This window comes from Gymnodraco acuticeps, unplaced genomic scaffold (genome assembly GCF_902827175.1).
Source record: "Gymnodraco acuticeps unplaced genomic scaffold, fGymAcu1.1, whole genome shotgun sequence".
In the NCBI taxonomy this organism is placed as follows: Eukaryota; Metazoa; Chordata; class Actinopteri; order Perciformes; family Bathydraconidae; genus Gymnodraco; species Gymnodraco acuticeps.
This window is the reverse complement of record NW_022990583.1, coordinates 3048856-3062649: the sequence shown is the minus strand read 5'-3', so window position 1 is coordinate 3062649 and position 13794 is coordinate 3048856. Positions and strand designations below refer to the sequence as shown.

Genomic DNA, 13794 nt, shown 5'->3' with positions numbered 1-13794 from the left:
CATTATCAAATTTAAGAACCTTTTAAGGACTTAAGGAAGAAAACCTTACCTCAACACTTAACACTTTCAGCCAGCAATTATTCTCATTGAATCTTCTCACCGCTCTTTAAAGGACCCTTGTGCTCCAGTGGAAACAGCGGTCTCATTTTAAAACACTACCTATGTATGTATTAGTCTGACATCATCTTAAAGTCATTTACATTAACCATATGCTGTGTCGCCTTGAATTCTGAAATTCCCTCATATTAGTTTCAGTCAGACATTTATCAAACTACATGTTAAATTACTTAAAACAGTCATACTGTAGGTCAGTGGTATTCGTCATGATTAGGCTACCTACCAAGCTTAGTAATATCTATCTAGGTGAAAAACATTATTTTACCAATCTGCCACAATAATATGTTTGTGTGCGCGCGTGTACAGGCGCGGTGTGCGTATATAGATTTGTCATTGAAATGTGAGAACCGGACTGTGAACCTGTGTTATGTCAGCCTGACAGTGAATTAAACAGCAAGTCTAAGGTATATCACAGAGTTTCTGTAGGCGTGTTTACGTGCTCTCTGAGCATGTGACATTAAGTTAAACAATCGTCAGTGAGGTTTAGAGAGGATATGTGACAGGAGACGTGGCTTTGGGGCTTCAGGATGTATGAAATCAGCTCACACTTAGAACATACTACCTTGTGTTTTGCATCAATCCTTTTCTTTTTTGATTCTTAGAATTAAGATTTATATAATCTGCAAAATTATTTGATCCACTGTGTAGGGAAGTATGCTGCGCTTGTTGGATGTATAGGCTAATTTAAAAACTTTCTGTAAACAAGCACACGACTATTGACAACGTTTGGAAAATGCTGACCTACTGTGTAAAAGTAAGGTGGTATTATTATCAAAAAACCTAGACCCAGCATGTTCAGCATCACATTGTAAACATCATACTATGTCATTTCTTTAGGGGTCATTATAGTCTCACTCTGTTGAACATAAATACTCTGAAGTGCTGGCTGATGGTTTATAAGCAGTGAGATGTTCTGCTCGCATCTCAACAAGAAGGATTTGTGCAATTATTTGTACTTGCAATCAATTCTTCACGTCGGTCCGCCACCAGTGCCAAAAACGTAAGCTTTCGCTGCAGGACAACCATAATCCTTCATCCATCCCCGTCTCATTCCTGACAAATAAACCACGAGAGAGACGGCGGGGGAGTGGAATAAAAAGTACAGAATCCTCGCCATTTCTCGTCTATCATCAATATTCCAAAGTCCTGATATAAACAAAGCTTTCGAGTTCCCCTGGTTGGACTCAGTCACACATTTCTCCAACTCTCCCTGTACCTGCAAATGCAAACATATAATGATCAATCTGTCATTTCAACAACTATGCATACAGATATACTGTACCCACTCTGTCTTCCTATTTATTTATTCTTTCTTACACACCTCCTTTTCCCACTCTCTTCTTTCCTTTCGGTCCCTATCCTGCACCTTCTCTTTGTGCTTGTCCTCAGTAACAGGTTGATCCATGGCTCTTCTCCTGACATCCGTTATTCCGGATCTTCCCGAGAAACGCTGACAATCTGTGAGTGATGATGATCCTCTAGACAGGAAACCAGGAAACCTGTCTCATTCTGTGAGATTGATCGAGCGTAGGTCCAGAGACATGCTATAAAGACACTGAGACTTACATTTCAACATAAGATTTGGTCAGGCATTTGTTAATTTAGATTCATATATTTAGATGATACACCAAAACAGTTATACAGTTTGTCCTAAATATCAGTTTAAAGGACGTACACCTCGTAAAAACCCTGACATTTATAATTATGTTCTTCCTATTCACTGATTCCTCAGATTTGACAAAAACACACACATTTTCTGGCAGCAGGAAAGAAATGGGACATCCGGTTAAATTATTTGTTGCTTTGGTCAGTCCTCTGCCCCCTCCTAAGATAACCTCTACAATAACTATATTACATAAACCGAATCGTTGTGTTTATTTTTAAAGTTTCATACGCTGATTTTATGTTCAGTTTCAATCCGGGATTTTTCCACCATTCAACACAGTGGAGGTTTTATCATTTTGATAGAAGTTATCAAGAGGTTTCTAGTTAGTTCACTATAGCATACACAAATGTCAGAGTCAGGATAAAAAGTCAATCAAATCAGTGGCAAATCACTCAGCTAAACGAGATTCAAATATCTGCTTTAAGATCTCGTGTTTTCGATTTATTATAATATATCACTGTGAATCATGACAAGGCACTGGTCAGCGCAAACATTTATGATGCATTTTTGTTTGTCTATTAGAAAAAAGAGAGCTTTCTGTCTTTGTCATCCAGTTCAATCACTTTTCATCTCAATTCAAATGTATCATAAGTTACAGATTGGGCCCGACTAGATACATTTCCTTCATAGAAGACACCTCACGTATGGTATTTTAAAATAAAAAAAGACAGAGATCTATATATGCATCGACAACTTATACAATTTAACAATATAACAATTGATTTTTCCTAAAATTGAAATTAATCCAATCCAACTATTTTTATAAAGCACTTTAAACCCTCCAGACCAAAGTGCTGTACATAGAAATACAACATCACATCAATTAAAGGAAAATATTATCTTAATATAATTTTTTGGCACAGAAAAAAGATTTAATGTAATTTATTCTAATTTCTCTTGAAATGTAATTGTTACGATCTCAGGCACTTAGGATGTTGGACCCTATTGCAGACAGGGAGACAGAGGTAAAGTATTGTAAGATACTTTATTTTTCCATGACTGGCAAAAATGAACAAGAAGGTAACCACCAAAACTCTAGTCGAGATGACAAAAAACAGAGAACAAAAAATGAAGGCGCTCACGCAGTGAGGAATCAAAAACCTTTCATGAGTACCAGGAGCATAGACCTTAACATGACAATAGAACTGACACTGAACACTGGGAGACAGGGGAATTTAAACACAGAGTAACTAGACACAGGTGGGAACAATCAGGGGCGGGGCTGACACTGATGAGCACAGGAGACACACGAGGAGTGACAGGTGAAAACAATCAGGAAATTAGACACACCAGGGAAACTAACGACAGACATGAAAACACAGGGAAAAGATACCAGACAATATACAGGGAGGAAACATGACAAGGAGAACAGAAAAACACCCACACCTAGACATAGACACGTGACATGACATAATAATCCTGACAGTAATGTGCTGTGCAGGATTTCACAATGATTACATACCATAACACCAACTCCATTCACTGATTTAACACGTAGACCCTCCATCACTTGTGTTTTACAGTAGTAATTTAAGCATAAGCCTTAAACATAACAGTGTTTGATGGTTTGGAAAATGCATGGACCCTCACTGTATATAACATATTAATGTATGAGCTGTGCTTTATGCATTGCGTGCCCAAAGATATCTGGTGTGCGTAGATTTGTGCATGTGTGCTCCACAATTGGTGTCCCGACAGAATGTAAACACATATTAAGACTTCCTGTCTGAATACCAAACTTAAGGAAGATTTTTAGAGTGAGAGGGAGGGAAGTGGAAAGAGTCATTGAAAAGAGAGCGAGAGACTGAGAATGATGCTCACAAGGAAAGGAAAAGAAGGTGAAGAAGAAGAAAGACACATTGGAAGGAGTGAGACGTACAACAGTAGAATAAATATCTGAGGATGCTTTAGGAATGGACGCACTGAGTAACATCAGACAGGCTGACAAAGTGACAGAAATGAAAGGGATGCACAGATCTGAAGAAGTGTGTTGATGACTACAGGAATCTGAGAGAAGAGACAAACCTGACCCACAGACAAGAGAGGTGGATATTTTTACTGAAAGGCTGAACCTGCTCCAGACCAAAAAAAAGCGACTGACGTGAGTGGATGTTCAGAGATGATACAGGGGTGCACAGGTGAATGAGAGTTAACGCATCCTCTTTTGATCGGGAATCACCTGGTTGGACACTTGGACATGAGGAAATATCAGCTTCATTTGACACAGATTTAAGCTGTCCCTGGGTTAGTTTGGTGGTTTGACTGGTTAGTCGCTTTCTTTAGAGGTAAGTGGTTTTCAGCATTGGATAAACTGTCCTCAAACAGTATATTGTTTTTCAAAGAGAAAAGGGGAGACGTAGCTATCCTCGCCGAAAATAGCACAATTAAATTACAAAACCAAAAATCATTATAACAGGGTCATAATAAGTCCCTGTCACAAGTACATTCAGTGAATAACTGTTGGGTTATATAGACTTGATGAGCAAGCAACACTATCCATTCATTATATTTTAATATTTTTTTTGTTTTGTATGCATTCTTCTTTGTTAAACATTAGGCTGTCTTTGGCTCCTTTCTGCTGTAACAAATGTAAATGTCCCCTCTGTGGGATGAATAAAGGCATTCTGATTCTGATTTACCAGAAATTGAAACAGTTATTATCAGGGTTAAAAAAAAAGTATGATCATATTCCATCCCAGAGTTTGTAACATATTATGCACAGTACATGGAAAGAAGCCAGTGAACTTTCATTGCAAGTGAAAGTATCTCTTAAAGGTCACCTATCATGCTATTTATAGGCAATAGCACATGAAGACAAAATGGCCCAACTTTTGAGAGAACGAAACGTCACAAAAGTATTCATATAATCAATCCGTTCTTATTGTGCATCCATGGGTAAAGTTAGAACTCATGTAGTACTGAACACGTAACATGAACGTGCCGGGCGGCGGGGCCCCGTGGGTTAGATCCTCGTTCAAATGATGAGGAAAATAACTCTCAGAATAACGTTATTAGCACATTTTACAACTTGAGGACCGAATGTTTTTAATAAGGGCTATACAAACGTTCATACTGGGTAGTTTATTTAGTTTAAAAAAAATTATCCAACGATTTACAGACGTCTCTTTCTCAATGTTAGTCAATGGGAAAAAGTCTTTCCGGGCCCAGCGACTGATACGGAAGTGTAGTACCGCCGTTTGTCTTCAACGAATATTTTCCTCAGAGTCCGGCACACTTCCTAGGGGCTTGCTCATACCCTTCTATTTCACTTCCTTTTTCAAAAATGCTGATTTTGGGTATAAAGCTTAAAAAAAAAAAGAATTGATAAAAAAAGGAGGGGGCTGAGATCATGTGGGACCCAGCAGCTACTGTCTAAACTAAATACTGCCGTGATGAAACGCCATATCATGGATTATCAAGGATTATTTCTGTAACAGTACGGAGCTCAAAGGCTTTCTCTCTTGCTGGTTATACCACAAGGTGAGTTCCTTTTTATTTCCTGCTTCTTCACACACATGCTCTATCCAGTACAGGTTAGCTCTGAGTGTTAGCGATGCTAATGTAAACACCGACGATATTACGTCTAAAACAGTCTGGCATTGTTTCTGATAGCAACTTTCTGCCGTGGGTCCACATTTCGGATATTATGTCATATCGGAACGCAAATCTGGATCAGCTCCGTTGTACCCCCGTTTTTAGAGATTTGGGTACGGAGGAAAAGAGAGAGGGTTTTATTTTCCGTGAGTTCCCTGACACACCGGGGACACATATTTATGTATGAAAGACATCAAAAAGTGCATTTTGCATTATAGGTCCCCTTTAAAATGACAGTTACAGCAGCAACCAAAATTCAGTTTATCTTGAGGGGCTTTCTGTGAAGCATTAATTTGATAGAGGGCAGCATGAGATACATCTTCCACTATTCCATCCTTTCTTTCTCCCTTTCTATGTATTTCTGTCTTTCAAAAAATCTCATACAGACACATAACCGGGACTCCCACGGTGCTGGAATTTATTTGGACAGTGTTATTTGCGATCTGCCCCTGGGCCCTCTGCGCTCCCCTCAGTATCACTTTACATTCATTGCATCACCACTTTCTTTGATGTCGGAAGAGGAAGAGCAACAATGGGATAGCTGCAGTGACGCAGTAGATTGATATTGTATGATCTGACTCAAATCAGAGAAAACCTCCAGTATTCTTATTTTTAAAATAGTACCTCTGTCAAAAACTTGAGCCACATCAGAATTGTATTTGGTATATGCAAATATATGCAAGTATATGCATATAGGTTGTTTAACCAAAAGCTGATTTTTCTGGCAATTGTTTTAGCCAAATAAACTTAACACGTTTCAATACAATGCACAAAATGTAGTAACACAGAAACAGTAATCCACTGCTGGCTCAACATTTTCTTTAACTTCCTTTTTTTGTGCTACTGAAGCCTTGAATAAACATGACATTTCATTTGGCTGACGCTTTCATTCAAAGCGACTTACAATAAGTGCAAAAACCTTAAAGATTCAAACTAAAAACAACAAGGAAAGCTCAGATATGATATATAATAAATCTAAACAAGAATCAACAACCATTCTAGTAGTTCTGCGAGGCTGTACTTTTGCTAAATGCTAACAGATTTTAGATCACAGTTGTAGTTTTTTCCATTTTTGTTTTTCTTGTAGTTTTCACCATTTACCAATTTATCAATCCCACAGAAAAAATGCAAACGACCATCGTTAAATCAAAGATATTACAAAAAACAAAAATAAAGTGTTTATGTTACGTTTAAGTTACGTTTACTTAATCCTTTGTCTCAGTTTGGTCAACTAAATCTATCGTCCTTTCCTTGGTCTCTGTCGCTGTTTTTGGTCCTGAATAATGTCCATTATTATGTCCATCTGTGCCATCCAATAAGTTCCTCTAAATTTCTATCCAATATTATTGGGAAGGGGGGTCTGCTCAAGGCAAGGCAAGGCAAGGCAAGTTTATTTATATAGCACTTTTCAACACAAGGCAATTCAAAGTGCTTTACAAAAAATGAAAGACATTAAGAAAAAGGCATTTAAAATCAGTCATTAAAAAGAAAAGCTAATAAAATAAACATTAAAATAAAAAATACATGGATAAAAGTTACAGTGCAGTCTAAGATATGAATAGTTCAATTAAACATTAAAAGAAAAAATACATGGATAAAAGTTACAGTGCAGTCTAAGATATGAATAGTTCAATTAAAAGCAGCGGCAAAAAGAAAAGTCTTCAGCCTGGATTTAAAAGTAGTCAGAGTTGCAGCGGACCTGCAGGTTTCTGGGAGTTTGTTCCAGATATTTGGAGCATAATAACTGAACGCTGCTTCTCCATGTTTAGTTCTGACTCTGGGGACAGAAAGCTGACCAGTCCCTGAAGACCTGAGAGATCTGGATGGTTCATAATTTAGCAGGAGGTCAGAAATGTATTTTGGGCCTAAACCATTCAGTGCTTTATAAACCAGCAGCAGTATTTTGAAATCTATTCTTTGACACACAGGAAGCCAGTGTAAAGACTTCAGAACTGGAGTGATGTGATCCACTTTCTTAGTGTTAGTGAGGACTCGAGCAGCAGCGTTCTGAATCAGCTGCAGCTTTCTAATAGATTTTTTTAGTGAGACCTGTGAAGACACCATTACAGTAGTCGAGTCTACTGAAGATAAAAGCATGAACAAGTTTTTCCAAATCCTGCTGTGACATTAGTCTTTTAATCCTAGATATGTTCTTTAGGTGATAGTAGGCTGATTTAGTAACTGTTTAATGTGACTGTTGAAACTCAGATCAGAGTCCATGACTACACTCCATTTTGTTGAGAGTTAAGTTTACTTGTTTACAATGCAATTTCCTACTTTAGCTAGGTGTACTCTAGGACACCATGACATCTCCTTTTGATGTAACAGAGCTCTTTTATGACCACACATGCTTTAGATTTGGATTGTTAGGTCAGGATATGTTGGGACTAAACAATTATCTCACCAAACAGCAGCTTAAGCAACACATTACTGAACAACACAGGAATGTATTACTTGCGATTGTCATTTTTATCTGAACAGATGACATGAGTATTTTAACACAATTTCCCTAAGGCAACGCTCATAACACTCGTTAGCTCTGTTAATGATGATGAACTAGCTCCCAGTAAGTTGAACAACATCAGGGGATGTCACTGTGAAAACACCCATTTATTTCCTTCAGTGGTCTTAATGTTCTCTGGCTGGACTGATCTTGTTAATGCAGATGAATCACATTAGTCATGGCTCACCCTCAGCTGAGCATGTTATTCTCATTAGCTTGAATAGACTGCATTTTTCATCAGCCTGATGATTGTTTTGCTACGAGAGATTACTTGTGAGCCACGAGCGTACACAACACAAACTCTAGTCACATGAGCAATTAAACAACATTTGTTATGGAGGGAGAGGGGAACATTCCTGCTTCCAGACAATTTTGGGATGACACTCATTGTGATGCTTCATGGGAAATATGGGGTTTAACCTTATGTGACCTGGCAATTTTTATATTCTTAATGCGAATGGATTTCCCATGAGTTTGGCTCGATCAAAAAGCTTCTGCATTTGTGTCATAGTTGTCAACCCATACTCATAACTATGTAAAAGTGAGTGATAGTGTCCAAATCAATTTTCAAATGATATCCCATTGGGATACACTTCATGCGGCACAGTCACTGACTGCCCTCTGCTGTCTATAATAGTCACTCCTGGTACTACTTTATATTTGCATATTTCCCTCTTCACAACTTAAAAGACCATATGTAAAGGGTGATGTAGCTAACCTGAATGTCTAATTTTATAGTCACATGAAAGCAGGATTTTGCTTGTGCACTGAAATTACCAACATACTGTGAAATGTAAAAAAAAACATGTCAAGTTTTGTCACACTGACATCTGTTACAGTTTCACATTTGCTGTCATCTACATTTTTCTTTACTGTAGCTTTTCTTCCACCTTGCAGTTATTTAACAATCCTCAATAGCAGTTTCATAAAGTGCCTTTTGTCTCTTATAAATGTGTTTACTGAGGTTGTCAAAGTCTCAGAGCTGCACCAAATAATTGAATATAAACGTATCAACTCTGTGATAAATGTATCCAGTTTATTCAAATACACGCTGTTTATCAGAAATTAGGACAAGAATGAACCTTCTTCCTCCGAAGTCAATAAACACAAACTGGCCATTTGGATCATGATTTAGGAAAGAACAAATTACTCTTTGTGGTTCACATCTGTTTTCATCTGAGCTAATTAAATGAGATGAACACACACAGGATTTCTTCTTCTGTAATGATAGCCATGAAAAGGTCACATCTTAGCCAGAAAAGGGGTAGATGTATTTTTGCTGTGTGTTGTTTTAAAAAAAGGTTTAGATACAACTATGAGTTAAAATCTACATTGACACAAACTGCTCTAAATAAATAAACCCCTCGGAGAAACATTGCTGCAGGCATAAATAAATACAATTATATTATAAATAAATGATCTGAATAAATCAGATATTAGTTTAAAGTGGCCATGCCAACAGGAACAACCACATCAAGGGTGGTCTGGGGGGAAAGACCTAAACATAAACATCTGTGTTTTATATATTCAATTATATAAAGCAAATATTATAAGTATTGGTATGAAATAGTCTTGCTTAATCATGAAGGAACCCTATATCACATGGGGCCCCAGCATGACCCTAACAAAGCAACTGATACAAAAAAATGGCAGTTAAAGCTTTTTTTCGTAGATTATACAGCAACATTTGCATTGACCTTCAGTCACATTTATTTAAAAAACAACTCATTCATTGAATTTTGGTTTATTAATGTGAGCCCTATTGCATAAGGTTAACATTCTTCCCACAGTCTTGTTTAAGTGTGTATGTGTTTCCATATTGCCTAGTGAATGCCAGGATAGCTAGCAGCCCATGACAGCTATCAATTGTTGTATCAACAATCAGATTTACATTGTAGCAACTTTAAGCACATTTCTGCACATTGCAACTAGACTAAATGTCAAATAAATGTTAATTGTACAACAACAATGTGTGTTTTTGTCCGACAGTTTCTGCAACAACCTTGGATCAATATCATCATCCTAACCGTCACCTAACTACGTGCTTCAGCATCATCGCCACCAACATTATCCTCATCATCAACATCATAACTACCTTTATAATGGACTTCAACAGCACTGAGTCCTGGCTTTTGATCAATGCTTCATTTCCCACAATGCCTGTAATCGGTAGTGCCAGTAACAGGAGTGGCATGGAAGCATATCTTCAAAGACTGGCTCATTTAGACGAGGGGCTCTACCATGACTTTTACGGCCTCTGGATCGCACTGATGGTCATAAACTCTCTCATTTTCATGGTAGGCATTTTTTGGGAGCACTCATAGTACAGATAGATATACATCCTTATAAGTTTCAACTCATAGTGACCATGCCATCTGCACCAACATCCCAATCCTTTCTCCTCTCCCACAGGTTGGTTTGGTGCTCAACATACTCGCCCTTTACGTGTTCTGTTTCCGCACCAAGCAAAAGACCACCTCAGTGATCTACACCATCAACTTGGCGGTGACGGACCTCTTGGTGAATCTCTCTCTGCCGACTCGCATCCTGCTCTACTACAGTGGGGGGGCTTGTCTCACCTGCTCCTACCTGCACATCTTCAGCTACTTTGTCAACATGTACTGCAGCATCTTGTTTCTGACCTGCATATGTGTGGACCGGTACCTCGCCATCGTGCAGGTGGGTTTTGCCTGTAGAATGGTAACAGAATTGCTCTCAAGCCTAAAATGCTGATATTTCTGACTTTAAAGGTCACCTATTATGCAAAATCCACTTGTTCTTGTCTTTTATACATCAACATGTGTCCCCTCTGTGGAAAGAGATTCTGAAAGTTTCAGGAAAAATATTCGCTCACTTTTTGTCCTGATCCATTTATATAAAAACCTGTCTGAAAATGAGCTGATCAGATTTTGGCCACTTTGTGATGTCATAACAATTTTTTTGGCTTGTGTAACTATTAGCCAATCACCAACCAAGGTAACCCCCCCCCTCCTTATTTTCATCTAAAGTAACAGACACAGAATCATCACTTTTGAAACTGGGCTGAAACAGAGGCGTTTATGGGATGCTACAATGCATGATCTGTTATAGACATGTTTTGTATATATCTGAGACCTATAATAATATATTGATGAAAAACAGTATAATAGGGGACCTTTAAATCCAGGAGGAAACTACAGATTTTCTTTTGTCCTTGCAGGTTGAAGCTTCCCGTCGGTGGAGGAACTCCAGTGTGGCCAAATGTGTGTGTGTGTCAGTCTGGCTGTTTGCCATCGTGGTCACCTACTCCTTTCTTTCCACTGCCTTCCAGAACCCGGGCTGCTGCCTCTCAAAGCTCCTGTTTTTAACCATCACTGAGTTCTTTCTACCGCTCATCATCATTATGGTCTTCACGGTGCGGATTATGTGGGCACTAGCTGACCGCCGCCTTATGCAGCAGAGCAGGTATGATCAGTATTATGTTACCAACACACACAAGCAAGTAAGTACATCATATCATGCAGTTTAAACATGTTGTATTAAGTGTCCAAATTTCGTATAAGATCATACCTTAAAAGTAAAAGAACTGAGATAAATTGACTGACATTTCATCATTGGCAAATGGTGTATGGGATCATTGGGATGCTGATGGTGTAATGGTGGTTTTAACTGTAATTTCTCAGGGATAGGAGAAGGAGGGCTGTCCAGCTGCTGAGCACAGTGTTGATCATCTTCACTGTCTGCTTCACACCTTTCCACATCCGACAGGTGAGTGAGAGAGGATGTGTCACATTCTTTTAAAAGTATTATCATCATGTTTTTATAGCCCATTATCACTCAAGTAGTCCAAACACAAAAGGGTCACAAGATGATGATGACTTTTCCCAAAATATCCTTCAAAATGACTATCGGAGACAGAAAAAAATATAGAGCTCATAACTCATTTCCATACTCAGGCCCTTATCTCTTATAAGTGAAAGCTTTTTTAAGTAGTCACAAACAAAAACTGCTTTCTTATCAAGACAAGTAGATACACATGTATTAACATGTTGTTAGTAATCTGAACTGTGTAGACTATGTTCTCTTCTTGTGTTGCAGGTGGTGGTGTACTTCCACCCTGAAATGCCTCATCACGTGATAGCCTACCATTTGACTGTCACCCTCAGCAGTTTGAATAGCTGCATGGATCCTGTCGTCTACTGCTTTGTCACAAATAATTTCCAAGTGAGCCTGGAGTACTTTCTCTCCTCACCTCACTTCATCCAATGTATCCTATTATCCTTCCTCTCTGCCACCTGTCCATCTCCATCCATCCTTCCCTCTGGCCATCATTTGTCCATCCATCCATCATACATTCACTTATGTATTCATTGATTCACTGAATAATTTACATCTCTCTCCTCCTTTAGGCTACCATGAGAAATATTTTCCGCCGCGCTGAGCCAGAGCAGACTAGTGGCGACATCATCAGCATGCAGCACAGCTCCAAGGCATCTGGAGGGACGGCCAACGCCATCACTAATAACATGATCAAGATGACCAAGATCTCCCCTACACTGCAGAGACAATCTGGGGAATAACCACGCACTGTTAATTCACTTTCACAGGGGGTGAAGACAACCGAAAGTTACTGACATGTCACACAGATATTTCTGGACTCAGAAGAGCTCAGGAACAACAGCTGATAATAATATTAATAATAATAATGATAATAATAATAATAATGCCAACCTTTTTTTACTTCTCAAATGAATTACAATTGACAAGAGACCATTTAGTCTGCAACTTCACATTATCATCTTGTCAAGAAACCTTCCCACAACTTTGGACCGGAAAACAAAACATTTATATTATTCCTTGAATATAAAATCCACATAATACTAAATCTAATTCATGACACAACTTACTTTATGTAATCTTCAATACTATACTTTGATTAATTGGCTAACATTGCTTGCCAAAAGTCATGGAATTAGGAAATGCTGATGTTATCCATAGAATAGGCTATTTTGAAACTGATACCTGCCTGGGAGTGGAAGCTACACTGGCAAACAGAATTGGATCAACGTGGAGGACTTCACAATATACAATTGGAGTACAATGTTAGCAGATCAAACCTGAATGTCTTTACCATGGGGAAGGATAGATTTTTGTTCATTTTTGCCTAGATAACATAGTTGCACTTCAGAATGATTACCACTTTTGTGCAGCAGAGGGCAACATTGCTCTCTTTTTCAAAGACCATTATAAGACTAAGGAAAATCCAACCACTCAAGGGGAACTGTTTGGGCGACTGAAACAAGCTCCAACGTGAATGTTTGGGTTGTAAATATTTTTGTATGATTACAAACTGTATTATGATGTGCTATTAAGTTAACAATTGATCAAAAACAATTCACAAATGGAGAAAGTATTGGGGTAAATAAAGGGGCGTTCAGATGATTCAAAGACTTTGCCTTTCTATATGTATTGATCTGGTGCTCTCTCCTCATTTTGGACAAAAATAGGTTATTTTCCGTGTCTCACTTCGATGGGATTAAGTTCTAGTGGAATAAATTAAACGTATATAATACAATTTTAATTAAGCCCACTTTGTCTGGTTCTGCAAATGTAAAACCAGTTTTATTTGTAGCCTATTGTGGTTAGAAAAAATGAAAAAAACCAATAGGCCTACGTTAAATGTCCCATTATCGAAAGTGTTATTATTATACCACTCTTCAAATCATAGATGTGATCACTTGTCATTACTATTCCTTGAATGTATCAGTCAAGCTGAAATATTATTGCAATAATATTGAGATTGAATTAATAAATTAGTTATAACATAAACATGATATAAAAGCAAACCATTATTATTTTAAATTCGCCGGTTTAGTGTCCGCCCACTGTAGGTGAGTAGTTTGGTGATGTGATTTGCGTCCTATTACAACCACGC

General features: G+C 38.1%; 1 protein-coding gene across 1 annotated transcript; it reads left to right on the top strand.

The window, feature by feature from the left end:
• The first annotated feature begins 7204 nt into the window (after nucleotides 1–7204).
• Nucleotides 7205–12488, top strand: LOC117554079 (G-protein coupled receptor 20-like). The gene is made up of 7 exons (XM_034228317.1): nucleotides 7205–7222; nucleotides 9870–10177; nucleotides 10293–10559; nucleotides 11080–11324; nucleotides 11543–11627; nucleotides 11958–12083; nucleotides 12269–12488. The coding sequence occupies exons 2-7, from the start codon at nucleotides 9983–9985 to the stop codon at nucleotides 12437–12439; spliced, it is 1089 nt and encodes a 362-aa protein (XP_034084208.1). The 5' UTR covers nucleotides 7205–7222; nucleotides 9870–9982; the 3' UTR covers nucleotides 12440–12488.
• Nucleotides 12489–13794: the final 1306 nt, after the last annotated feature.

Excerpts from the sequence above, each read along its gene's own strand:
- LOC117554079 (XM_034228317.1), top strand. The coding sequence starts at position 9,983 with ATGGACTTCAACAGCACTGAGTCCTGGCTTTTGATCAATGCTTCATTT. Across the intron at positions 10,178-10,292 it reads TAAACTCTCTCATTTTCATG|GTTGGTTTGGTGCTCAACAT; the intron begins GTAGGCATTTTT and ends CCTCTCCCACAG. Across the intron at positions 10,560-11,079 it reads GGTACCTCGCCATCGTGCAG|GTTGAAGCTTCCCGTCGGTG; the intron begins GTGGGTTTTGCC and ends TTGTCCTTGCAG.